The following is a 24,806-nucleotide window of genomic DNA, read 5'->3' on the forward strand; positions in this document are numbered from 1 at the left end:
TTCTTCTGCTGTGAGGCTCTTCCAGGCTTTCTGTTTTGGGGGTTTACTCCCTTCAGTCTCTGTATTGAAAATATACCTGTTTAATTGAGACGTCTTATTACTTTTTTGTGTCTCATGCAATACCGATAATCTGTCCAATCCACACTTTTACCTCTTTTTTTAACGGTTGCTAATGTGATATTTATCCTGATGCTCTAACTTCTGTCTTTACTTATTAGTGAAGCATTTGTGTCATATTTAGGATCTCATTAGAATTCCCTTTATTACTTACTACTTGCCTGTTTCTTTTCTATTGTAATAATAATAATAGAACATTTTCACAAACAAAATACACAAAAGCGTGGTTAGATGTCAGCATCTCTCCAGCTTTATTCAAACGGGGGGGACTTCTTTTTGTCACAGAGACAAAACAACTTTGGCACCGACAACAAAGTACAAAAATAGAACAGTTCAAATTCTCTCATCCCAGTCCACACATTCACATGTTGAAATGAAAGGGATAAGTGAGTAAAAAGGAAAAGGTTAGGATTCAAAGTGCGACGGAAGGACAACTTGGAAAGAGAAGCACATTTTCATGGACAGTTTCGACATCATCATCATTATTATTATTAACTACTCAGTGCTTACTTTCTGACAGTTTCTGCTCCATGACTGTAATGTTAATGAATTCCTTTTAAAAATGGGAAACCAGTGCCAAGTTTATAAATATGACTCATTACAAACCTTTATAAAAGCTTCCATCAAGGATCAAAGCACAGATTATGTGGAAGGTAATGTTAAAAAAAAAAAAAAAAAAGAGTCTTCATTTTCCAGCTGAGCGAGAGCAGCAGCAGCAGCGAGGCAGTTACGACATCTGCAGCTGAACGGGTCAGTGAGTGAGTGAGTGAGTGAGTTCAGGTTTCTACAAGGTGAGACAGTGCAGCGAGTGGACGGTGAGGGAGCAAAGCAGGTCTCGAGACGAGCGGCGCTTTATTCCCGGGCGTTCTGGGGAACGTGTGCGTCTGCCAGCAGCTCGGGTCGGAGGCACTCGATGGGGCAGTGGATATTCTGCAGAGAGATCACAGATATGGTCATATATCGTGACTTTCTGTGGTTTTAAAGGCTGTTGCATACACATAAATATTATAATATAAATTAAACTAAAAATACATGGAATGGACAAATTTAGAATTTGTTATAGCAGAATTTGACCTTATTTGCATGAGTCAAATATCCTTCATTGATTCATTAGAAAGTCAAAAGGTTATAACTGTATTTTTATTGTCACTCTAACATCATCATTTAACATTATTTTGTGACTTCTGCACAATTATTGTGCTTCATATTGCTACTAAAAATGCGATATAAAATGAATCGACAACACATAAGAAGATGAAGAAAATAGCCTTTTTTAAAGCCTGAATATGTGACCTATAAACACACACACACACACAGGATGTCCATATAAGGAGTCGTGTATTATCCCCATGGGTGCAACTGCGGCACGTAACTCCACATTTGAGAACATCATTATTTCAAGGTGTTTCAACACTGATCGACATTTTTCAACATTTTATGGAACAAAAACAACTAATTGAATAATCGAAGAGAAAAAAAAAAAGACCAGAATAGGTTATAAAAATAGTCATTAGTTGCACGTGGCCCTGTTGTCTTGCCTAAAACTATTAACTGTATTAAATCACTGGCAAAAAAACAAAAGCAAATGGGTTGAATAAAAATTATCTTTAAATCTTGAGAAATGAAACTAAGTCAAAATAAAAATGATAATAATTTCATGATTCAAGACCGATTCCCAACCACCACCACCATAATTCTGTGTATGTCCTGTACATGTAGCAGAACTGACAATAAACTGACCAGTCTATGCGGTGAGTTGTCTCCATATCTGACCGGCTGCAGCAGACTGACGTCCACATCAGCACCGGGTCTGCGGCAGTTCTCACATCTCCAGCCCTGACGATGACACCAAACACCATCAAGCGTTTACTTCCACATGCTTCTCATCGCTTACGAAACATCGTAGCCGAATAAAGCGAAGGGGCGTGTCGTACCTGTTGTCCTCCGTAACACGTGCAGGTGCAGATGGCGCCCAGATACTCCTTCTGCCACTGGTTGCCCACTTGGTAGGTTTTTCCATCGTCATAGCAGACAGATGAATCTAAGTGGGTCAACATGATGGTTTATCATTTTTATGTTAAAGATTGTTTCACAGAGAGGTTCAGTTCACATCAAGACACGTCGTTGACAAATATGGCCTCACACTGTTGACACAAATGTGTATCAGTTTCACACCCAAGATACAATAGTTTTTCATTAGTTTTGACTTTTTCATTTTAAAATGAGTTAGCTTGAATTAGTTTTAAGAGCGGGTCTGATGAGGATATAAAAGCTTGAGTATGAATCTGCTGACAAAGTTCAATATTCTGAGTTTAGACGTAACCTTTCTGATGTTTTATGTGTGTAACAGACTGTGGCACAGCTGACTGCAGAGCAGAAGGATGCATGTTCAAATCTACATCAGGGTCAAAATTCTTGGGCAACGTTGAGCAACATGTGCCTGGTGTGTGTGTCTATCACAAATTCTAACAAACCTCTGTTGCTCATATTTGCAAGTGCAAGTAAATGTGGAAGCACAGATACACAATTATTGTATGTTGTATGTTGTATGTTGTACTATGACTTTTTGTCACATTTTGGACGACATACTATAGTATGACTTTTTTAACTGATTTTGGACAACATACTATACTATGACTTTTTTGACAGATATTGGACGACATACTATACTATGACTTTTTTGACCAATTTTGGACGACATACTATACTATGACTTTTTTGACAGATATTGGACGACATACTATACTATGACTTTTTTGACCGATTTTGGACGACATACTATACTATGACTTTTTTGACCGATTTTTGACAACATACTATAGTATGACATATTTTACAGATTTTGACGACATACTATACTATGTCTTTTTTGACCGATTTTGGACGACATACTATACTATGACTTTTTTGGGGGATTTTGGACGACATACTATACTATGACTTTTTTGACAGATATTGGACGACATACTATACTATGACTTTTTTGGGGGATTTTGGACGACATACTATACTATGACTTTTTTGGGGGATTTTGGACGACATACTATACTATGACTTTTTTGACAGATATTGGACGACATACTATACTATGACATTTTTGACCGATTTTGGACGACATACTATACTATGACGTTTTTGACCGATTTTGGACGACATACTATACTATAACTTTTTGGACCGATTTTTGACAACATACTATAGTATGACATATTTTACCGATTTTGAACATACTATACTATGACTTTTTTGACCGATTTTGGACGACATACTATACTATGACTTTTTCATGTGATTTTGGACGACATACTATACTATGAAATTTTTGACCGATTTTGGACAACATACTACACTATGACTTTTTTGACTGATTTTGGACGACATACTATACTATGACTTTTTTGACTGATTTTGGACGACATACTATACTATGACTTTTTTGACCGATTTTGGACGACATACTTATACTATGACTTTTTCGGGTGATTTTGGACAACATACTATACTATGACATTTTGACTGATTTTTGATGACATACTAAACTCTAACATTTTGGTGACTTTTTGGACGACATACTATACTATGACTTTTTTGAGTGATTTTGGACGACATACTATACTATGACATTTTCACTGATTTTTGATGAAATACTAAACTATAACATTTTGATGACTTTTTGGACGGCATACTAAATAAAGTTAAATATTCTGGGTTTAGACCTAACCACAAAACCTGATATGTTTTATATGTGTAGCAGACCATGTGGCGCAATGGTAGCATGCCTGACTCCCAATCAGAAGGTTGCGTGTTCAAATCAATTATTGGGCAACGTAAGTAAATGTGTGTCTGTCACAAATTCTAACAACCTTCCTTTGGCTTCTGTTGCTCATATTGGCAAGTGCAAGCAAGTGTGGAATCATAGACAGACACACAGAGCCACAAAAACAATACTTCACTCACACTCTGTGGGTAATCAAAAAAAACAATAAATTACTAGAGGTTTGATTCACCTAGATGAACCAACTCAACATTACTTCATTATGAATGAAAATACAACCTTTCAAAATTGCTGGCAGAGAAAAAATAAATACACTTCATCCATTTTCTACCACTTTATCCTCGACAGGAGTGTCCCAGGGGGTGCTGTGCCAATCTCAGCTGACATAGAGCGATAGCCGGGGTACACCCTGGACAGATTGCCAGTCCATCGCAGGGCACATATAGAGACAAACAACCATTCAACCATTCACTCTCACACCTACGGTCAATTTAGAGTGTCCAATTTACCTAATCCCCATATTGCATGTTTTTGGACTGTGGGAGGAAGCTGGAGAACCCAGAGAAAACCCACACACACACAGGAAGAACATGCAAACTCCATGCTGCAAGGCCCTTGTTCCGACCGTGGCTCAAACGTAGGTGTTCTTGCTGGAAGGGCAAGAGTGCTAACCACTACACCAACCCAAAATACACTTTATATGAACCCAAAAAGATTATGTATGAAATAAATTTACAAAGATGAATACTAAGCACATTTTCACTACAATTTTAGTTAGTTTCAGTTAGTTAGCACTGGTTTTTTTTTCAATTTTAGTTTTCGTTAACTATAATAACCTAAGAGTTGGGGTTACTTACGTGGCTCACACTTGAACTCTCCTTTGCCATTTCCCAAACAAGTGCAGCTCATTAGGTGACCGTTGTCTGCGTGGCGCTCCCACTTCTCTCCGATGCGATAGTTGATGCCGTTGTCATGGCACCACTCTGACAACGGACAAAATAACAGTCAGTGATTTGAATTCAATTATTAAACATGATTGTGAGAAAAAAAAAACTCTTCAAACTTACTTGATGAATCACATCTGAAGTGTCCACTCCCCAGCCCCAGGCACCTGCACCACAGCTTGAAGCCTGTCTCGGACATTCGCTCCCACTCAGCACCGACATCGTGGTGGGTTGCAGTAAAGGCGTCGTAACATGTGTCCCCAGTAGAGGGCACTCCGTCTGGAACTGGAGAATGAAATGTAAAGATGAATGAAAAACCACAGCAATTGTCCTTGTTTTCCAAATCTCCAGAGATAAATGTGTTATTATTATATCAGACAGTGGATCTGAGACGCACGTCTCATTCCCACAACAACAGAGGAAGTCGGGATTAAAATAATAAATAAAATTGACAAAAAGTCGACGTCAAAGTCCCTTTCTTCAAAGAAAAAGCCATGTTTGGAGTGATGGGATGTTCTATGATAAAACCAGTAAGAAGTAAGTGATCAATGAGGTTCACACAAGCCCCTGAGGATTTGAACCTGTAACCCTTTAGTGACAAGCCAGGACCTCTTTCCACTTGGCCACTGGCTGACATTTATACTGTATACTGATCTCAGTGAAGTTTAAAAGGCTAGATTTTCTCACACTCTTCACTGTACTCACTGGTGTTTCCAGCAGTGACGATCTGCTCCAGAATCTTCTGTTTGAGCGCCCCCTTCAGAGCCTCCACCAGCACCTTATAGTTGGCTCCGGGTGTGAGTCCTATCAGGGTGGCAGTGGTGGCTGTGCCTGGCAGACGGACCTGGGAAGCATCACAGAGAGAAAACAGTGAGGTTTGTCCACATGGAATCAGAGGTTTCCTCTCCACGTGAATGATTAATAACATAAATAACCTGCGCTGGAGACTTGCTTGAGCAGTTTTTTAGTCTCTTACCTGGAACATCTTCTCATTTAAGTGTGTGATAGGATGACAGGACACCAGGTAGGCGCTGCTCTGCCTTAAAGGCTCCCAGGAGATGCTGGTGCGGGTTTGGGCCTCCTGTGGCACTCCCGTCTCGTTACCAAAGGTGGTGCCGACGGGCACGTTCAGCTTCAGTATGGGCAGCCTGCGTCCCTCTGCGTCGGGGAGGGGCACAAACACCAGCGGCTCACGCACTTGCCCATAGGGAGACAGTGGGTTACCACTGTTCCCATTCAACCTGTTATCTCCATTGTTGTTAAACTCAGTGTATTCCACATTCTGGCCTTGACCGCCAAGCGCATCCTGGCCACTGGTGCCCACGACCTGGACACTGTTGTCCAAGTCAGTTTCGGGGACATCCAGCTTGTCATCAGCCCCTCCGGGAAGGTGGGGCAGCGGCAGGGGAAGCAGGGAGTCTGGTTCTGGGCGGGAGAGACGGGGTTAGGGAAGCAAGCAGGTTAGATAAGTCAGAGGGGGGCTGAGCGCAGAGCTGCTGTAACACATCTCGGCCAGCAGGGGGCGATGGCTATGCAGCATTGCTGTGGCGCTACTTGGTGGCAAAGTGTGTCATAATGCAGCATCATAATACACACACGGGATATTTTGAATGACATTTCTGAAGGCATTCAAAATAAGTAGGGGTGGTATTATTATTTTATTTTTATTTTTTTATTATTTGAGGGGCTGCTGAGCCAAACACTGAGCAGAATAAAGCTCCCATCCATTCAACGAGATGTTTACCCTTGAAATAATTTGAATGCATCTCCTTCACCGTTGCATTTACCACAGTACGGTAAAGAAACATGATTATACTCACGGGTCCTGATGCGGCCCACTAGAGGTGTGCTCCTCTGTGTGTTCTGGACGGCAATGATCTTGATGATGTACTCGGTGGCTGGTCTCAGACCTGAAGAGAGGCAGAATGAATGAATGAATGAATGAATTAATTAATTTCTATTCAGACAAATTAAAAGAAAAAGCATAAAACCATGTCCTATTCTGTCCTTAATTTATTTGACTGGTAAGTACTTTGTAACATGTATTATCGATATTATTATTATTTTTTTATATCTGTTCTCTGGTCTCTATTAATTACTCTTGAATGCTCTTGAAAAAAGAAAGCAAAGAAGCAAATATTAAAGAAAAACACATCAAATTAATAAAAAGCCGTATAGTAAAACATACTCAGTGGCAGTTTGGTGTTGCTTGAAAAAAGCTCATACCAGATACGGTGGCGTAGTTTTGACCAGCATGTGGTCGTGGGAGGAGCTCCCGCGGCGCTCCACCAGACTCCTCATAGGTGACGTAGTATCCTGTGATCTGTGTGGGAGGAGGCTGCCAGGTGAAGGAGATGGAGGTGGGGGTCAGAGATGTGAAGCGAAGGCTGCTGGGAGCCTGGACCACTGGTTGACCTGTGTGCAGGGAAATCAAGTTTTGATTTCAGTTTGAGTTCTCAAGCAGCAATTCCCAATGTGAGGGCTGTGAACCTCCCCCTGGTGGGCTATGCAAGTATTGCAGGGGTGTATGACCTCATGTATTACCTGTTTGAATCGTGAGGGTGAATGGAGCGCTTCTGGTGTTGCCATTCAGAGTGTACATGTTTATGGAGTATGAGGTGCCCGGCTGCAGACCTGAGGAGAAACAAAACCAAATCCACAAACTGCTCCTGCTGTTTTAAATTGTTTGCTTAGCAGGAAGGTGCGTGGGATACCTGCGAGAGTGTAAGTGGTCGTTTCTCCAACGATGGTCCTGCTGACGGTGGGCTGCGAGCTGCCAAAGGGCGTGGCCTCAATGAGGAAACCAGTGATGGTCTCTATCTTGTTGCGCCAGCTCAGCGTGAAAGACGTGTCCTTCACGTCAGAGATGCGCACGCGACGAGGAGGACTCACGTCTGCAGAGAGGAAGAGAAGGAAAAACTGGCATGAAGCAAAGCAGGGGAGAGTCACATGACTGAGGTATCTCAGATTTAAGTGAGATAAAGGAGCTTGTTTTTAGTGTCACTATTATAGAACTAAAAATGAGTTAAATACACTTGGAACAAACAGGATGACAAAAAAGATGCTACTTTTGAGGGTTAACAAGCCCATTCTGAGACACAGAACATCACAATACTAGTAAAATATAGCTAAAATTAGTTTTCCCAGCTAATTTCAAGATCACTCTTATCTTGTAAGGCTTAAATATAATGTCTTATTTCAAGAATTCTTACCGAGATAATTTTCACTTATTCCATTGGCAGATTATTTTGCAAGCAAAAAATATGATATTATGGTGGCCTTTTTTCCAGTGTGGAAATAGTTACCTTCCAGTGTGGTCACCTCTCCCTCTAGTGGTCGGCTGGAAACTGAGTTCTTCAGAGCGAACACCTTGATCTGGTAGTTGGTTGCCACCTAAGATACAGACACATACAGGGAAATGTACTCACTGGCTGACTTTGAATCCATGTATGGATCCATACAGAGACAGGAAACCGTGTTTACCATGAGGCCTGGTACGACGACTCGCGTGGTGTCTGGGGCGACGTTCATCTCTTTGGTGGGGCTGTTGATGTTCTTGGGGATGACCACCACGCGGTAGCCGGTGAGGCGCGCAGTGGGCGCCCGCCACGACACGGTGAACGTCGTCGGGCCGACCTCTGAGATCAGCAGGTTGGTCGGAGCAGGGATCACTGTGGCACAGAAACAATAGTTAAGGAATGTAAAACAGGGTTCCTTGATGGACGTAGACTAGGCCTACGCAGAACAAGCAAGTCGTAATCACTCGCCCTGCTGTGGACACTGTCCACTGTCTCTCGCCGCCATTCAACGTGAGATTCCATGCAGAACAATAAACGAGTAACGTTTATTGTTAGCAAGAGAGGACATTGCACATTTCAAGATCTCTGACCAAGAAAATTCAAAGAAAGTTACATGGACTGACTTTGACCAAGATCCCAAGGACAATCACTTGTCCAGATGCAAATCATTAAAAGTGGACACCATGGGCGAAGCGGCTCTTACAAGATGCCCTCCCATCTGTGCCAGCACATTCAGTCCTGGAATTTTGAGTAAATTGGTCCTGGAAAAACCTTGAAAAGTCCTTCAATTTGACCAACCAAGGTGTGGGAACCCTGGTATAACTTAAATCATGCATGTGTTGATGTTAGAGGTGGATAATAACACATTGCAGCCTGAGTTAAGTAAGGAATCACTTTTTTTTTTGTGTATAATACATTGTCCAATTTTTTCTTCAATTTCTGCCAAAGGAAAATGATTTCACCTAAGGTTTACACACTGGACCTTTAAATGTGTCATGACACCAACTGTTGAAATGAATTTTACATCAAGATAATAATACAGTTTAAGGTTGAAGCTGAAGGAACTCATAAATAATCACAAGACTTTTCAAAACTTCAAACACTACCAGAAATAAAAAGGTTCAATGACCTGGCTCTCCCCCTCCCAATCTGGATTTGTGGACGGACAGTTGCACTTACACCTTTCATATGAACCACTAAAACAAACTTATACAAACTAAACCTATTCATAGAACCCACATCAAACAGAGTTAAATGTTTAAAAAGGGTTTGGCAGACACAGACACCTGACCACAGACACCACATTTATCTTCACGCCATCGGGATATGTCAGCGGGTTCACTCTGTTTGGATCGTTTTCACCGAGACACTTTCCACCCTCTGGGCCTGCAGGGTCCCATTAAAAGTCTCCCACACTTTGCCTCTTGAGTGTTTTTTCAGAAGTTCACCTCCCACAAAAACACCAAAAACCCCTCACTCATCGCTCTGCTGCTGAGAAAACAATCGTCACAAGACAAATCCTGCCACATCACTCAAGGATTCAAGCTTTGCAGTTTACAGAAGCTTTTAAAGAAACATGGAACCCTTTCATAACCTTCAACTACAACCTAAAGTAAACATAAATTATTCTTGGAACTCTTAGTCTAACCACACTTCAAATTTAGCCCTAAACCTAACCAATTCCTCAGGAATGAGGTTCTGCCTCATTAGGACCAGCTGATGACAGAAAATCTCCTAAACAGGTAACAAATACTAGCACATACTGTCTGAGTGTTTGTCTCATTCAGTCAAAATTCATCAGAAAATGAATTTAGCTTGAAACCCGGTGGGGTTGCTGGTAAGAATCCTGACAGGTTAAAGGCTGGGTGCCCCTGAGCAAAGTACCCAACCCCCATTGCTCCCCTACTTTTGCCCACTGCTCCTAGTTCTAGTAACCTTTGGATGAATTTTCCCTAAGTGCTTACAGTAAATAAATAATATTAACACTTCCAGAAAGTGTTGAGCCTTGATTTTACTTATGGGCGTTAGTGACAACTGTTCACTAAACACTTATCTCTAACCTGCATTTATTTTTTATTGTCACTTAAATATTTTCAATAAAAATAATGAATAAACTATAAATATTAACCCTCACTGTGTCCTCATCTTGCAGGTTGCAGGATCCAGATCCAGTTCCGCGGCTATAATTACTATATCATTCATATATTAAGTCGATATCAGTATCATTTTTTATCAACAATCTCTGCTGCTGCTTGTATAAATGATATTGTAGTTCTATAAATATGTCACTGAACTATCTTGTCCTCCATCTTGTCCTTTCTCTCCTCCCTTTCTTGGGTTAGCGTTTCCCATTTTTCCTTTCACCACAACCGGTCGAGGCAGATGGCCGCCACATCTTTGAGTCTTTGAGCCACTGATGCCTAGTGTTTGCTCATTGTGTGAATTGTTGATGTTGTTTATGGACAGAGCCTTGAGATAATGTATGTTGTGATGCGGCGTTATACAATAGAATTGAATTGAAACAGGTAATCCAAAAACTAACTTATTCTGGTTTAGTTTTTGAGAACAAAATCAGTCAAGACAATCAAAATTACAAAAAAAACAAAAAAAACAACCGTATTCCTACCTGTAGCCTGGGTTCCCACTAAAGGTGTGCTGGTTGTGTGGCCGTGCAGAGCGATGACTTTCACGGTGTACTCTGTCCCGGGGCGAAGGCCTCTCAGCACGACGCTGTCCTGGTCTCTTCTGGGCGCTGGACGCAAGTCCCGCTCGCCCTCCTCTGGGCTGGAGTACAGCACGCGGTATGATGTCACGGTGCCCTCTGGGCTTTCCCAAGTGATGCGCATGGAGGTGGAGTCAATGTCAGAGAACGCCAGGTCTTTGGGGCGATCCATAGCTGCAGGAGATAAGGGGGGGGGGGGGGGTCATTTCACATTACAACATTACAACAACAGACTTTGACAAAGGTACAGAAAGAAAAGCACAAACTAATATAAACTCAAAAGTAAATGGACACAGAAATAAATAAATAGACAATAAAGACATTTAACTTTGTGCAAATATCCACTGTCTTTGATTGATTGTTGTTCTTTCAGGGGCAGTTGTTGGAATGTTACGCTCCAATTCTGCCTTGAGCAGCAGGAAAACGTGGTTTCCTGTTTGAGGATTTGCATTTATGAATGTGAAATTAAGTAAAAAAGTCTGTGATCATAACAGCCAAATATAACATTTCTGCGCAAGTGAATTCCCAATGCCAAAATAAATGTGAGACAATTTCAGAGTTCAGTTTACAATTACCTTTGCCAAAGAGGAGCTTATGTTCATGGCCATGTTTGTTTGTCATTTAAAAAGGAATGGATTATGAGGGAGTCATCATCAAATGGTTTGATTTTCACATTGATCTGGCTGTTTACCTCGTGTGGGAGAGTGTATTGACATCATTGGACACTTGCATTCTCTAAGTGTTTCCTCTAGGTCCTTGACCCAAGGGCTGGGGGGCCCCTGAGCAAGGCATCCAATCCCCAATCCCAATGACCTGCTTGTGTGTGTTCACTACTGGCGTGACAGGCTGAACGCAGAAGTTGAATTTCACTAACTAGAAATTGGTAACACCAAATAACTTTCGAACTGAGTCTTGGACCAAACTCACCCGTGACTGCGTTTTCCACCGCGGGGGAAGAGGGGTGTCCGTCGTTACCCAGCGCGTAGACACTCACAACATATTCCACAGTGGGCATCAGACCAGTGAATGTCATCTGTGTCTTATCTGGAACACAAGAGCAGGGAAGCAGAAGATGAAGGAGGGGATGGGGGGAAGGTGTTTGTGTTGATGGAAAAAAAGCATTTTTTTTTGTGCCGTCTTACCAGGTGCCACCATCTCAGAGTAGGAGGGCCCGCGGCCGTTCTTTGGCACACTGGTGACTCTGTAGCCTCTGATTGGTCCCTGAGCGGGAGACCAGCGCACCGTGAGGGCGTTGTCACTCACGTCAGTCAGTTTCATGTTGTTGGGCGGCTCAATATCTAAAGGAGAGAAGAACAAAATGAGCTTTAGATTTTGTTTAAATTCTCAATTTCTTTAAATGTTCTGTCGCACTGCTTTACCGGTCTTGTGTGTGATGTAGACCGGTGTGTTGGAGGCAGGACTGTCTCCTCGTGCCGTAACAGCGTAGACAGTGATGGTGTAGTCGGTGCCAGGATTGAGGCCGGTAATGGTGGCCGTGGTCTGAGTGCCCGGGATATTGAATTCTTGAGGAGTCTCGCCGCCTGGAGAAAGAGAGGACACTTAGAATATGAAGGCTTTCATTTCATTCCGGGAACTGAATAATACACACTTGTCGATGCATAGGTGATCTTGTAGTTGTTGACTGTGACAGAGGGGGCGTCCCAGCGTATGGTGATGGTGGTGGGGGTGGATGATACCACCTCAAGATCAGTGGGCGCATCAGAGACTGACAAAAAAGAAGAAGAAGAAGATGCATTATTGTGTGAGTGGACGTCTGATTTCAGCAGGTGATGGTGGGGACCAGTATGGAGACTCACTGGTGGCCTGTGTGCCAGTGAGAGGCTGACTCTCCTGATTGTTGTTGACGGCATACACATCGATGCGGTACTCGGTCTCCGGCGTCAGTCCAGTCAGGGTGAAGTAGTTCCTGGTTGGCGGCAGCCGCTCGTCCTTGGCTCGCCCGCCGCTGGTCTTCTGATAGCGGATGCGGTAGCCGGTGATGACAGCGGTCGGAGCGAGCCAGTGGACAGTGAAGGAGTTGGTGCGGATGTCAGAAAAGTCCAAACCAGTGGGAGAGTCCAGAGCTGCAGGGAAACATTTAGATCAAAGATTTAGATAACACACAATTTGAAATGTGACACTTCTATTCTTTTAATTTTAATTCTTTACTTATTAGTAAAGCACTTTGGTCACCTGTGGGTTGTTGTAAAGGGCTATTTAAATAAAGTACATGCCAGCCGGTTTACCCCTTGTTTTCTGCTGCATTAGGTCTCAGATTTCATTTGTATGTAGATGTAGATAATGGCACAATGACAAAATGTCTAGATTTAGATCTAGAAAACAAAATCAAATCCCAATCAAAGTCCAACTAAACTTAACCAAAAGACCACCAACGAACCATGAACCATGTCCTATCAGTTTTGCTGTTTTGTGAGATTTTATTGTCCAAAGGAATCCTGTCTGCCTGCATTCTCACTCTGGTAAAAAAACAAAACATAGGCCCATCCAATAAATGACATAAATAATGTGTGACGCCCTCCAAAACCAAACTTTTTAAATATCAAAAACTTTAAAATAGGCTCAACAGGACTAGCAATTTCATGAAGAAAAACACAGCTAAATAGAGTACTACTAAATATTGATAATCAAAATCATATAATTCTAACGAAAAACACAAATTGCTCCTGCACTTTCCTCTTTTTTACAACTATATCACAGTTTTACTTTTTAAATCCTCATGATATCATTATTAGGCCAATAAAATCCCCGTTTACGATGTCATACTGAAATACATACCATAGCATATTCTCTCAATTTAATTTGAGATGGAACACTATTTTTAACTGGACACAAATGTACAAAAAAGACTGTAAATCACAGTCAGACTCACTCGTCCTCTGAGTTCCTGAGGCTGGTTCACTTTCTCGTTCAGCGTACACACACACAACACTGATCCTGTAGTCGGTGTTGGGCAGCAGGTCTAAACGGAATACGGGGAGAGAGAGGATTAATCAGCCGGAGTGGACAGAGTTCAGTCTCAATGTGGTCTCGGTGTGGTCTTACTCTGGAGCAGGAAGGTGTTGGTGGCGCCACCGACATTAACCTCCTTGATGTCGTCATCCGTGGCCACGGGGTGGTAGCGGATGACGAAGCGGGCGATGTCGCTCGGCGCGGTAACGTGCGGGACTGTCCAGGTCACCCTGATGTGGTCAGGACCCACACCTCCAAACTGCAAGTTGGTGGGAGCTGGAATGGCTGGATGGAACAAGGGGTTAAATATTAAGAGCTGATATCGAAACAGCAAAGAGTTTAACTGTCGTTCAATGGTCAATTCTGAGGTTTGCTGCACCAGTGCTTCCCAAAGTGGTGGACCCTTTCTCCCATTTACCAAAGTACTTGAAACATCTATTCTTTGTACTGGGGGGGGAAATGTACATTAAAAAACACTCAAATATCATTTTGTTCTATTGATATTTTTACATTAAATTTACAGATTTATTACAAAATAAAGAGAAAACATGAACAAGGATAGAGAGGGAGGGAAAATTCAACTTACACACTATCAGGAAGAGTTTTTGCATATTATGACATACATGACTAATCTTAATATACTGTACGTCCAAGCATAAATCATTTTAAACAAAGGAATTACAGGAATTTTTTAGTTACTTTCAGGGTTTATTGTTAATATTTCTTGCATTATTTTATTTTGCTTATTTCTTTGTGTTCTAATTTTAAGAATAAATACGATAAACCACAGCTAGTTTTGAGCTTTAATTACCAGTAACACCACTGCTGTCTATGAAGTATATTATTGTGTAAAATAAAGTAAAACACGTGAAACACAATCACTGTCACACGTTGGTGTGCATACAAATATAAGAAATGCTAAGGTGTAAATTATTATGGCTTAATTGGAAGGTTCATTTTAAGTGAATATTTCTTAGTTGAACTTTCTTAAATTGTGTTCAGTTTTGTGTATTTTTGTTTGCCCCATGAGAAGAAACAAGATTTAAATCAATTTAAGAATATTTGGCTTATTTTTAGTAAGCGATTTTTACAGTGTATTATGAATTATATCTTTTTTTTCTCTAATTGTGGGTATAAGGAGTGGGATTATATGTATTTTCTTCTTCCCACTCCTTTTTTGGAATGTTATAGATTGTTACTATCAATATTATCATCTTCTGTACGTTGTTTCTTGTTCTTAATTATTGAGTGATTGAGTGAAAGAGTTAAATCACCAGCTTGCGTTTGCTTTGTGTATGTGGTCGGCTCGCTTTCCCCTTCCTCGGTAACAGTGGCCAAACTGATGTCATAGTCCACGCCCGGCTCCAAACCGTGAACGGTGTAATAACCAGCAGACGCGTCCACCATATCTTGAAAAATGGGCATGTTCTGGCCTGACGTGACTACCATTATCCGGTAACCAGTGATGGCGGTATAGTTCAGGGGCGTCCAGCGTAGGCCAATGGTGGTGTCAGTTATGTCGACAAAGTCAATGTGACTTGGTCTGGGAATGTCTGGAAGGGTTAGGCCAGGTGTAAAGCGCAAGCAAAAATTAGACAGATAGTCAGACAGACAGAAGCCATAAAAATTACAGTGACTATACCAATAACATTCATTTCATTCCCAAAATGAAGCAGCCAGTGTGGTGTAACAGGAGCCATGCTGGACAGAGACGATGCCAAATCACTTCAGTCCAACAGACATTCAGAATTAAATAAACACATTATAATCAAAGCAGTTCTGAGCATGCAACACATTTATCATCTATGATCTCCATGCATCAGCCAATGGTCATGTTAGTATAGGTGATGATAATTAAAGGTCCAGTGTGTGACATTTTTGTGCGACCGTGATTGTGCAGATGTGACAAAATTAGACCGTTTTTTCTTTTCTTTTTGACCATAAAAATTAGCTTAGCGAACTTTAAACTGTCACGTTTTTCCAAATGTCACAAAATTCAATCCGATTTTAAACATTTGAAGTACTTTTTGCTTAAAATAGTTGGTGAAAATGTAATTTTTTTTTCATCATATTGACTGATTGTGCTGAAAAAAAGGATATAAGACACTTTATATTGCACATTCTTATAGCATCTGTATATACTGTGCGTTTTGACATAGTAATGGAAATAAGCAGCTGAAATGCTCTGTGTTCTAAGGGTTAAAATAAAAACTCAAACAAATCACTAACTGCACAGACGACGCCCTCTCTGGTATGCGAAGGCGAGCGTATCTGCAGTCGTTACCAATCTGCAGTCTGACCAGTAGGTGTCAGCAATTCTTACACAACGGACCTCCAAAGCTGCACTATACTCTGGGTAAACTGACTTAAATCTGAATATCTGTCTCTCAACTTCTATCAAGCGACGCAACGGAACCCACGATGCAGTTTGACGGCGCTTGCTGACGCCGTTTACATGATACGATTGACGGTCCCAAGTTTTAAGAAGTAAGGAATGTTAAAAACATTAATTCATTTGTCTGGTGGGAATGGGGGAGAGGTTTTGACATAACGAGAAAAACAGTGCAACTTCGGGAATAATGAAAATATGACTGAAATGTGGTGAAATAATAGTTTTTTAACTCTTTTGTGCATTCGCAGACTGTTTATGAGTGCCCGTGCCCTCCTGGTGGCTCCTACCTGTTGTGATAATACTGGACATGGGCACACTTTCCAAATGACCCTTTGTGGCGAAGACACTGATGTTGTACTCCATCCCCAAGTTCAAGTTCTCTAAGATGATGGAGGTCTGATCTGCGCGGGTGAACTCCTCCAAAGAGTTTCCGAGCTGTCCGTTGGTGGGCGTGCTCGTCACCCTGTAGCCTGTGACGCCTGTGGGAAAACGACAAATATGCAGGAGCTAGAACATTGTGTCAAGAGGTTGAGTCGCTGTGAGAAGTGGAAAGGAAATACCGGGAAGAGACATTTGTCAGGGTTAAAAAAGTAAAATAAATAAAAAGGGAAAAACCATTTGAAGGCCAAGGTCTAGACTTGGTGTGATCCAATGGGCTGCCAGTACGTGGGCAGCACAGTCAATATTTACCTGGTGTTTTGGAGGCGTCCCAGTGGACAGTGAGATCTCCTGTGTTCGGGCTGGACTCCACTCTGAGGTCAGTCGGAGGGGACACAGCTGTGAGGACAGAGAACCAGACCGTGATACAAGCATGAGAAACTTCTCCCACAGCTCACGGCCAAATGGTTTGTCCAGTGTTACGTGGGCCAGCGACAGTATGAACTCAATCTGGTTGCACAACATGTTTTTTTAGAAGTTTTTGTTCAGCAGACAACTCTCTCTCTCTCTCTCTCTCTCTCTCTCTCTCGGTTAAACTGAACGCGATACACACATGTGACGACGGTGCGGGTGATGGGGTTTCCACGGTTGCGGCCATTGAAGATGGGCTGAACGGTGTAGGAGTACTGGTTTCCAGAAATCAGATCGGGAATATGGATGCGCCCGGAGTCGGAGGTTTCTTCCCTGGGTGACTCGCCCTGCTGACTGGGGAGCACGGACAGCTGGGACGGAAGGAGGCAGACGTGCGAAGATCAGACAAAATAAGAAGAAAACACACTTACAGGCTACACTCATTGGTTATTTTTGACCACATGGGGGCAGAGCGACAAAGTGTAAACACAGTAATGACAATATGTATGCAACCTTAAAAACATGGTTGATTTAAATTTGTTTCGGCACACTTTTAAACTTCATATGCTTATTTGACTCACTAATTGCATTAAAATATTGATTGTTTTTCCTTTGTTTTCCAAACAGTTATTTAAACCCTTGGCAGGCAAAGGCCTGACTTAAAGTTTAAATGTTATTTCCTGCCGTTTTATCACCCTACAGGCTCTTAAAGACTTGGTGAAATGCAGAAGATATTTAAATTTTTCCAAAATGAGCAGCAACCGCCTTACATTGGGTAAGGGCTGCTCTAGACATCCCTGCAGGCTCTTACCCTGTAGCTGAACTTGCGGACAGGTATCCAGGAGATGGTGATGGCAGAGTCAGTGACTTCGGTGCTGAAGACGGGAGCATTTCCCATCTGAGGAGCTGGAACAACAATCATTTTAACAACAAATTCAAACATACTCTGCGCAGATGATCCGTTTTGGTTTTTTTCGAATACTGACCGGTCGTGAAATACTTGGTGACACCCTCACTGAGGTCATTGTTCAGCTCAGAGTGCAGGATGGCAGTGTACTGCGTGTCTGGCCGCAGATTCCTCAGAGGATACTGGGTGACCCTGCCTGGAATCCTCTTCTCCACGGGGTTGGAGCCCTCGATGCTCAGTAAGAGACGGTATCCAGTGACAACGGCACGAGGACCCTCCCAGGTGACCAGCGCACTGTCGGGGCCGATGTCGGAGAAACGCACGTCGGAGGGTGAATCCGGTTCTGGCAACATGAAAGAGACGTCAGGCACAAATCTGAGTGATCTCCCTTTGTCTAATTCAGGCTCGCGATTGCAAAGCGACACTCACTTGTGGACATCTGCCCCACAAGAGGCTCACTCTCCACTCCGCCACTGATGGCGTAGATGTAGAAGCGGTAGAGTTTGCCCGGCTGCAGGTGGGTGATATCAGCGTACGCGTTGGGCGAGATGGGCAGCTGAAGAGGCCTGGTGTCAGTGCCGTCAGTGCCGACGGGGGAGAAGATCACCCTGTAACCGGTCACCTCGCTGGGTGGACCGGCCCACGTGATGGTGATCTTCACGTCTGTCACCTCATAGAACTGCAGGTCGGTGGGTGCCGGGACTTCCTCTGTGGACAGGAAGTGATAGATTGATTGTCAGGGGTTAGTGTATTGAGTTGTTTGTCGGTTACCTATTTTCAACATGCATTTAAAGCTCCATTTTTATGGGTTTATTGGCAGAAAAACAGGCTTCAAACTTGCTAGGTGACTTTCTAAGAGCACCAGTGTGTGCAGTGACCACTTATATCAGTGGAAACCACTCAAATCGCAGAATTTGCCAGAAATATCAGTAAAAGAATAGGCACATATTGGACGGGTACTGCCCTAGTGTACATAATCTCTTTAAAATAAAAATTCTCTATGCTCAACACCATATTTCATGAGGAAAAACTTTAATTCGTTTTTTTGCTCATCCGACTATCTGTTGAATTACATCTGTTATTAAATTAGGGTTGCAACTAACCATTATTTACATCATCTATTTATCTGTCGGTTATTTTCTCAATTAATCGAGTATTCGGATGATGTTCTCCAATGTCTTGTTTTGTCCATAAACCAAAATGAATCAGATTTATTTGATATATGGAGCAAATCAACCAGAACAAATCCACATTTAAGAAACATCTTAAACATCTCAGAATCTCAGATTTGTTTTAATTACATAAAAAAAAAGATTAATTGAATTTTAAAACAGTTGAGGATTCATTTAGTAATTGATAATTAAATGATTAATAATCTATATTAAATAATATAATATCAAATGTGCAAATAAAGTATTCTTCTGCAACACTTTGGTTTCTGTATATTGCGTTGCCAGGTTGAAGGAGTAAAAAGTCAGAAATATCAGCTTTGAATATAAATTTGATTGGCTCAGCTGAGTCTTATCTTCAGTGTGTGTGCTATAATGCGCGTACCAGGAGGAGGAGTTCCAGCCGTGTTGACCTGCACAAAGACAGGCTCGCTCTCCCGGTTCCCCTCCACAGCGTAGATGCTGATGTTGTAGAGCAGACCGGGGCGAAGGTCCACCAGGTTCACCGAGGTCTCTGTGTCTTGCAGGTTCAGCTCAGTGCTGCTGCCTTCCACCGACGGCGTGTACACCACGCGGTAACCTGGCAGGTACAAGTACGCGCTCACACAGCAGCCAGAGTAAAAGACGCCTAACAGAAAGCTCCGATGGTGGTTTTCTTACCAGTGATTGGAGCCTGAGGTCTGGTCCAACTGATTCGAATGGAGGTCTCGCCCACGTCGTCGATGACATGCTGAGCAGGCGTGTCAGGGGCTGGGAAAACAAGGACAATCAAATTGCAGGATCCTGAGATTCATTTCATGTCATGACACAAGTGGAGGTAGGAGCTCCTTTGCCTACCCGTGGTCTGTGACGTGGTCAGGATAAGGTTTGGTTGTCCCTGATCCGGAAGCTCGTAGACGTTGACGTTGTATCTGCGTCCTGGCAGGAGATCAGCGATGGTGACGGAGCTGACTGTGCGGGGAAGATCTGGAGAAGATGAAGACCACGAGTTAGTATATCATCTGTTTGAAGTGTAGTAGGGACAGCACAGTGTACAGTACATTAAACATATACAGCACATTATGTTTTCTATTATTTCTATTCCCTTAAATAGACCAGTTTTACTCACCCAGGCAACTACGGTGGCCTTTGTGTACCAGAAACGCTGTCACGCAACTTTGTTTGTGTACTAAACTTCCACTTTAAATACAAAATATACCTAGTACCTCAATAATGCAAGGCCCTGGCCCTAAAGTACTAATAAAAGGTTTATTGTAAGGCTACAAAAACAAATTCTATTCATTTTAAAGCAAGAATATGCCAGGAAAAACATAATTATGGGTACCATATATTTAATTTTTGCCCTCCTGAATGTTAAACACTGGACCTTACAGAAAAGGTATGCTGTATATTCTTATATTAATTAATTTGTGCCGATATCTGATATGCTGATATATCGCAAACACCAGGACAGATAACGATACCAGGGCAGATAACGATACCAGTACCGATACATTTTCCCTTCACCTAACTACAAATAATAATAATGTTGTGTCGGCTCTAGTGAAATTAATGTAATGTTTTCTCTACTAAAATGAATAAACATAAAAAAAGAATAGTTGGAGAGGTAGCGGCCAATTCAGCCTCCTGTTTTAGTCATCACTCATTATGGGCCAATATTGCCCAAATGCCAATATCGTGCCGATAATATTGTGGATTGCTAATATTTTGTATTCTTCCATTAGACCGATATCATGACGCATCATAAAGTAACTGTCTCGCAATCTGTCAATCATGGCATTGTTGTGCCATCTTGTTTTTTTGTGGGTTAAACTGTGATTCAAACTCAAAAACAGGGCATTTACAGAAGTCTCAGTGCTGGTGGTAAAAGACTCTCACCCAGGACTTTGGGCTTTGCCCCCTGCTCGCTGAGCTCATACTCCACCCTGAAGCCAGAGATGGTAGAAGAGGCCGATGTCCAGGACACCACGAAGCTGTTTGAGGTGATCTCAGTCACGGACTCAGATGTGTCCACGACTGGAGCCGGCTGGTCCGTCTCTCCCTCCGATGTCTCCACTGTAAAAGACAAAAGAAAAGTGGACGTCACGGTCCGGTGAATTCTCCTTCGAATCTTTCGTCTCCGAGAGAACGTCTGCCGGACCAAGTCTACTCACAAGAACCGTGGGTGGTGGTGAACTCGAAGCGTGTGACCTCGCGGCGTCCATAGCGAAGGAGGCTGATCAGCTGACCTTCGTACGTGACGCCTGGACGCAGCCCGCCGATGGTGTAGGAGTTGAGGTGGCCAGGGATGGCGGTCTCACGCCAGGCTGCTCCTGCATTTTTCTATTGGAAAAAAAAAATAAAAAAAATTATTCATTCATTCAGAAAGTGAAGAATTGAAAAGATTGAACTCTCACATCCTGCTGCGTTTGCGTGCAGCTGGAAAACTCTTTGAATTAATTGGATGTACATAACGTACAAATCCCTTCAAAGGAAACCTGTTTGGATTTGGTTAAATTGGGTTAAACCTTTCAACCAGTTTGTTTTTGAAGCCTCGGGAGCAAAAACAAGCAAATGAAAGGGAGGAGGATGTTTTCCTTGGAGTATCTAAAGACGGCACAGTGTAAATGACGGTATTTATGCGTCCTCTAATCTTCCTGTTGGTCCATGCTCAGACTTCAGTCAACGGCACTCAAAGGTCTTTGCCCTCATTCAGACTCTTTGCCCACATTCTGTGACGCTGCCAGCCAACACATTTAAAAACACCCTCTTTTTTTTTAGAAATAATATGAATACATAAGGTTAATTACTGACCCTTCACAAAATGCTCATGGAATAAAATCTCGGTCTGATCAAGTGTACGGTATTTTAAGAATATGTTTCCCACAGTTACACGGCTCTTTAAACCTCTGTAAGCCACTCCCTCTACCACACCCAGCACCATAGACAAAATAAGCGTTTTTAAGCTCATAGTGACACAGGAGTGGCTGTTCTGCTGCTGCTGCTGCCTCATTTGGTGAGTTTGTGTCATGGGCAACTCCTGTGTGCCGTGATGTAAAATCACTGATTTTTTTTCTATGGACTTTGGTGCAATTGAGTGTGAGTGGTTTACAAAACTTAAGTTTTCAGTCAGAAAAAAGCTGTCCGACTGTAAAGGTGTTTGCACACCTGACGAGATGTTTTATATTTTTTTCTTGTTTATTATTGGTCTCTTTCTTCTGTCTGTATCTCACCTCCCTCTTGTCCTTTCTCTCCCCCCTTTCTGTCCTCCGCCTCTCCTCTGTCCCCCATTGTGTGAAATGTTGGGTTTCTCTGCTCTTGAGATAAGGGACCTTCCCTGAATATGTTTGCGGAGACGCCATTGACCGAACAGGAAGTCGGCTATTTTAAACAGGAAGTGCCCTCTAACTTTGCCATACGTTGTCCGATCTGCACAAAACCTTATATGTGACACCAGGGACCTGTCCTGAGCATGTCTGCAAAAGATGATCTCCCAACAGGAAGTGGAATGCCCGAAACAGGAAGTAAACTCTAAGATTGTCCGATTTGCACAAAATTTGATATGTAAGGCAAGGGAACTTCCCTGAACACGTTTACGGACACACATTTGACCGAACAGGAAGTCTGCCATTTTAAACAGGAAGTGCCCTATAACGTTGCCATACGTTGCCCGACCCCCCTCGAAATTTGGAACGACATGCGCGGGGACGCCGCTGAAAATAACTAGTACTGAAAATAACTAGTACTGAAAATAACTAGTACTGAAAATAACTAGTACTGAAAATAACTAGTACGTGTGCCACGGCTCCCCGCACGGGTCGGCTCGAACCCGTTCAGAACCGCGTGCGGTACTAGTGTATGTTGTGATTTGATATATAAATAAAATAAATAAAAGTGAATTGAATTATTAAAAAGAGCAGGGTTTTGGGAAACAAACCCATTCACAAGCTGCTGCTGTGATAAATGTCTGGACTGTGTGTCATTGACAAAGGAAGCTCGGGAAAATCGACCACGATTGATTGATTGGACACATGTCACATGTCAGGTTCCATCGATATTCTAGACCTAAGCGGACGTAGATTTTATTATGTGAATATTCCGTGATGTGGCTTAAACAAGTGTGAACTGTCCCTTTAATGACTTGAGAATGACTCACAATTCTCCACTTGAGGATGTACTGGGTGATGTGAACAGATGAAGGCGCATTCCACTGGATGGGGTGTGAGTCTGGCTGTTTTCCCGCCTCCGTGATGATCACCTGGACTGGTCTGTGGCCGTCTGAGGATTCAGGTGGGAGGAAAAAGGACACAAAGGAAACAAAGACTCACACTTTGTCAAAGACGTATAATACGACAGTGTTACCTGGAGACGGTGTGGGCGAGAGTCGGGCTGCTCTTTTAGTGGGGGGGTGTTAAAGGGATTGATTGTCTTGGGTTAAAACCAAACCACCAGACGGTGGTGAAACAGCTCAAACACCCACTGACATCTGACAGTGTGAAATAACACCACAGCACTATATTCATCACACTTTGTCACAGAACACACACACAACAACACACTCGTCTGTGGCTCCTCACGGTGAGATAAAGGTTGCGACTGTAACTTTTCAGGTCAATGTTTCAGGACACACACACACACACACAGAGCAAAGTATCACATTAAGCAACGTTTACCCAACCAGCAGGGAGATACTGGAGACTGTGTGTGTGTGTGTGTGTGTGTGTGTGTGTGTTTAAAGCTCACCAAACTAACCCCAGCATCCCTTTCACCCCGGCACAACTACACCCAACAACAAGACTCATAAAGGACAGTTGAAGGAATTCGTCATTCGCTTCACTTCAAAGTCGCAAAGACCCCCGCGACCTGAACCCGACCCCCTGATTCCCGGCAACCCGAGCTGAGGTGGACGTTTCATTTTCACTGACGTGTGACAGGAGGTGAGGGAGGGGTGGAGTGAGTGAGCATGTCATCAGAAAGTTAAATAAAAAATATATAAATAAATAAATGAATGAATGAATAAATTAATTAATAATAAAATAAATAAATGAATGAATGAATGGATGAATAAATAAATGAATGAATGAATGAATGAATGAATGAATGAATAAATAAATAAATAAATAAATAAATAAAATAATAATAGAAATAAATAAATGAAAGAATAAATAAATAAATAAATCAATCAATCAATCAATCAAACACATACAAAGCTCTAACAGCTGCAAGATGTTTGTCTTGTTTGAGACAATTGACCTTATTTGGTCGTGAAAACGTCATAATAATTGCAGCTTTGTCTTGCAGTGAGCACGGATTGAGCCCTTGATTGAGCCAAACAACTGGCAGTCATCACATTTATATATTTTTTTGATTTTCAAAAGAGGTGGTGCTGAGATTTAAGCTTGAAATTTTAATATTTACTTGCTTTTTTTTTACACATTTTAACAGATTTGCACCATGAAAGGTCACGTGACATGGTCCCGTTTGCTCTGGAACACAAATGTACAAACAGCCATACAACTGACTCATTTAAAATCTAGGTAGGTGACTTTCAAGAAAATCAAGGATTAAAAGAAATTAAATTAATTATATATATAGATTTGACCTGTGCAGGACCGTTATTTAGATTTTCTAAGAACCTGCATCACTCATATGGGCCGATTTTTAATGAAGCCCGCTATCTTGTGTCGCCGTGTATCCACAGTGGACAAAACCGGCCAGAGTTAGCACTTGGCGCTTTGAAGCG

The 24,806-nt window shown here is 42.2% G+C and overlaps 1 protein-coding gene across 2 annotated transcripts in view; it reads right to left on the minus strand.

The window, feature by feature from the left end:
- Positions 1-344: 344 nt before the first annotated feature.
- fn1b (fibronectin 1b) overlaps positions 345-24,806 on the minus strand; it is a 30,692-nt gene continuing 6,230 nt past the window's right edge. Inside the window, exons 13-46 of one of the 2 annotated variants that reach the window (XM_058628853.1) lie at positions 23,220-23,341; positions 21,238-21,406; positions 20,963-21,139; positions 19,922-20,050; positions 19,745-19,834; positions 19,470-19,664; positions 18,345-18,623; positions 17,995-18,258; positions 17,820-17,914; positions 17,211-17,379; positions 16,910-16,996; positions 16,507-16,698; positions 15,102-15,380; positions 13,921-14,112; positions 13,748-13,837; positions 12,675-12,941; positions 12,467-12,583; positions 12,237-12,398; positions 12,000-12,155; positions 11,785-11,901; positions 10,762-11,031; positions 8,320-8,507; positions 8,142-8,229; positions 7,551-7,730; positions 7,381-7,470; positions 7,063-7,251; positions 6,657-6,746; positions 5,813-6,261; positions 5,542-5,680; positions 4,960-5,121; positions 4,750-4,875; positions 2,052-2,158; positions 1,858-1,953; positions 345-1,047 (exon numbers count right to left, since the gene is read on the minus strand). In XM_058628853.1, the coding sequence (XP_058484836.1) occupies positions 970-1,047; positions 1,858-1,953; positions 2,052-2,158; positions 4,750-4,875; positions 4,960-5,121; positions 5,542-5,680; positions 5,813-6,261; positions 6,657-6,746; positions 7,063-7,251; positions 7,381-7,470; positions 7,551-7,730; positions 8,142-8,229; positions 8,320-8,507; positions 10,762-11,031; positions 11,785-11,901; positions 12,000-12,155; positions 12,237-12,398; positions 12,467-12,583; positions 12,675-12,941; positions 13,748-13,837; positions 13,921-14,112; positions 15,102-15,380; positions 16,507-16,698; positions 16,910-16,996; positions 17,211-17,379; positions 17,820-17,914; positions 17,995-18,258; positions 18,345-18,623; positions 19,470-19,664; positions 19,745-19,834; positions 19,922-20,050; positions 20,963-21,139; positions 21,238-21,406; positions 23,220-23,341 (5,600 nt within the window). In that variant the 3' untranslated portion in view covers positions 345-969. The remainder of the gene's footprint in view (positions 1,048-1,857; positions 1,954-2,051; positions 2,159-4,749; positions 4,876-4,959; positions 5,122-5,541; positions 5,681-5,812; positions 6,262-6,656; positions 6,747-7,062; positions 7,252-7,380; positions 7,471-7,550; positions 7,731-8,141; positions 8,230-8,319; positions 8,508-10,761; positions 11,032-11,784; positions 11,902-11,999; positions 12,156-12,236; positions 12,399-12,466; positions 12,584-12,674; positions 12,942-13,747; positions 13,838-13,920; positions 14,113-15,101; positions 15,381-16,506; positions 16,699-16,909; positions 16,997-17,210; positions 17,380-17,819; positions 17,915-17,994; positions 18,259-18,344; positions 18,624-19,469; positions 19,665-19,744; positions 19,835-19,921; positions 20,051-20,962; positions 21,140-21,237; positions 21,407-23,219; positions 23,342-24,806) is intronic. The other variant, XM_058628854.1, reaches the window with a different exon arrangement.

This window comes from Solea solea, chromosome 5, assembly GCF_958295425.1.
Source record: "Solea solea chromosome 5, fSolSol10.1, whole genome shotgun sequence".
Lineage (NCBI taxonomy): Eukaryota > Metazoa > Chordata > Actinopteri > Pleuronectiformes > Soleidae > Solea > Solea solea.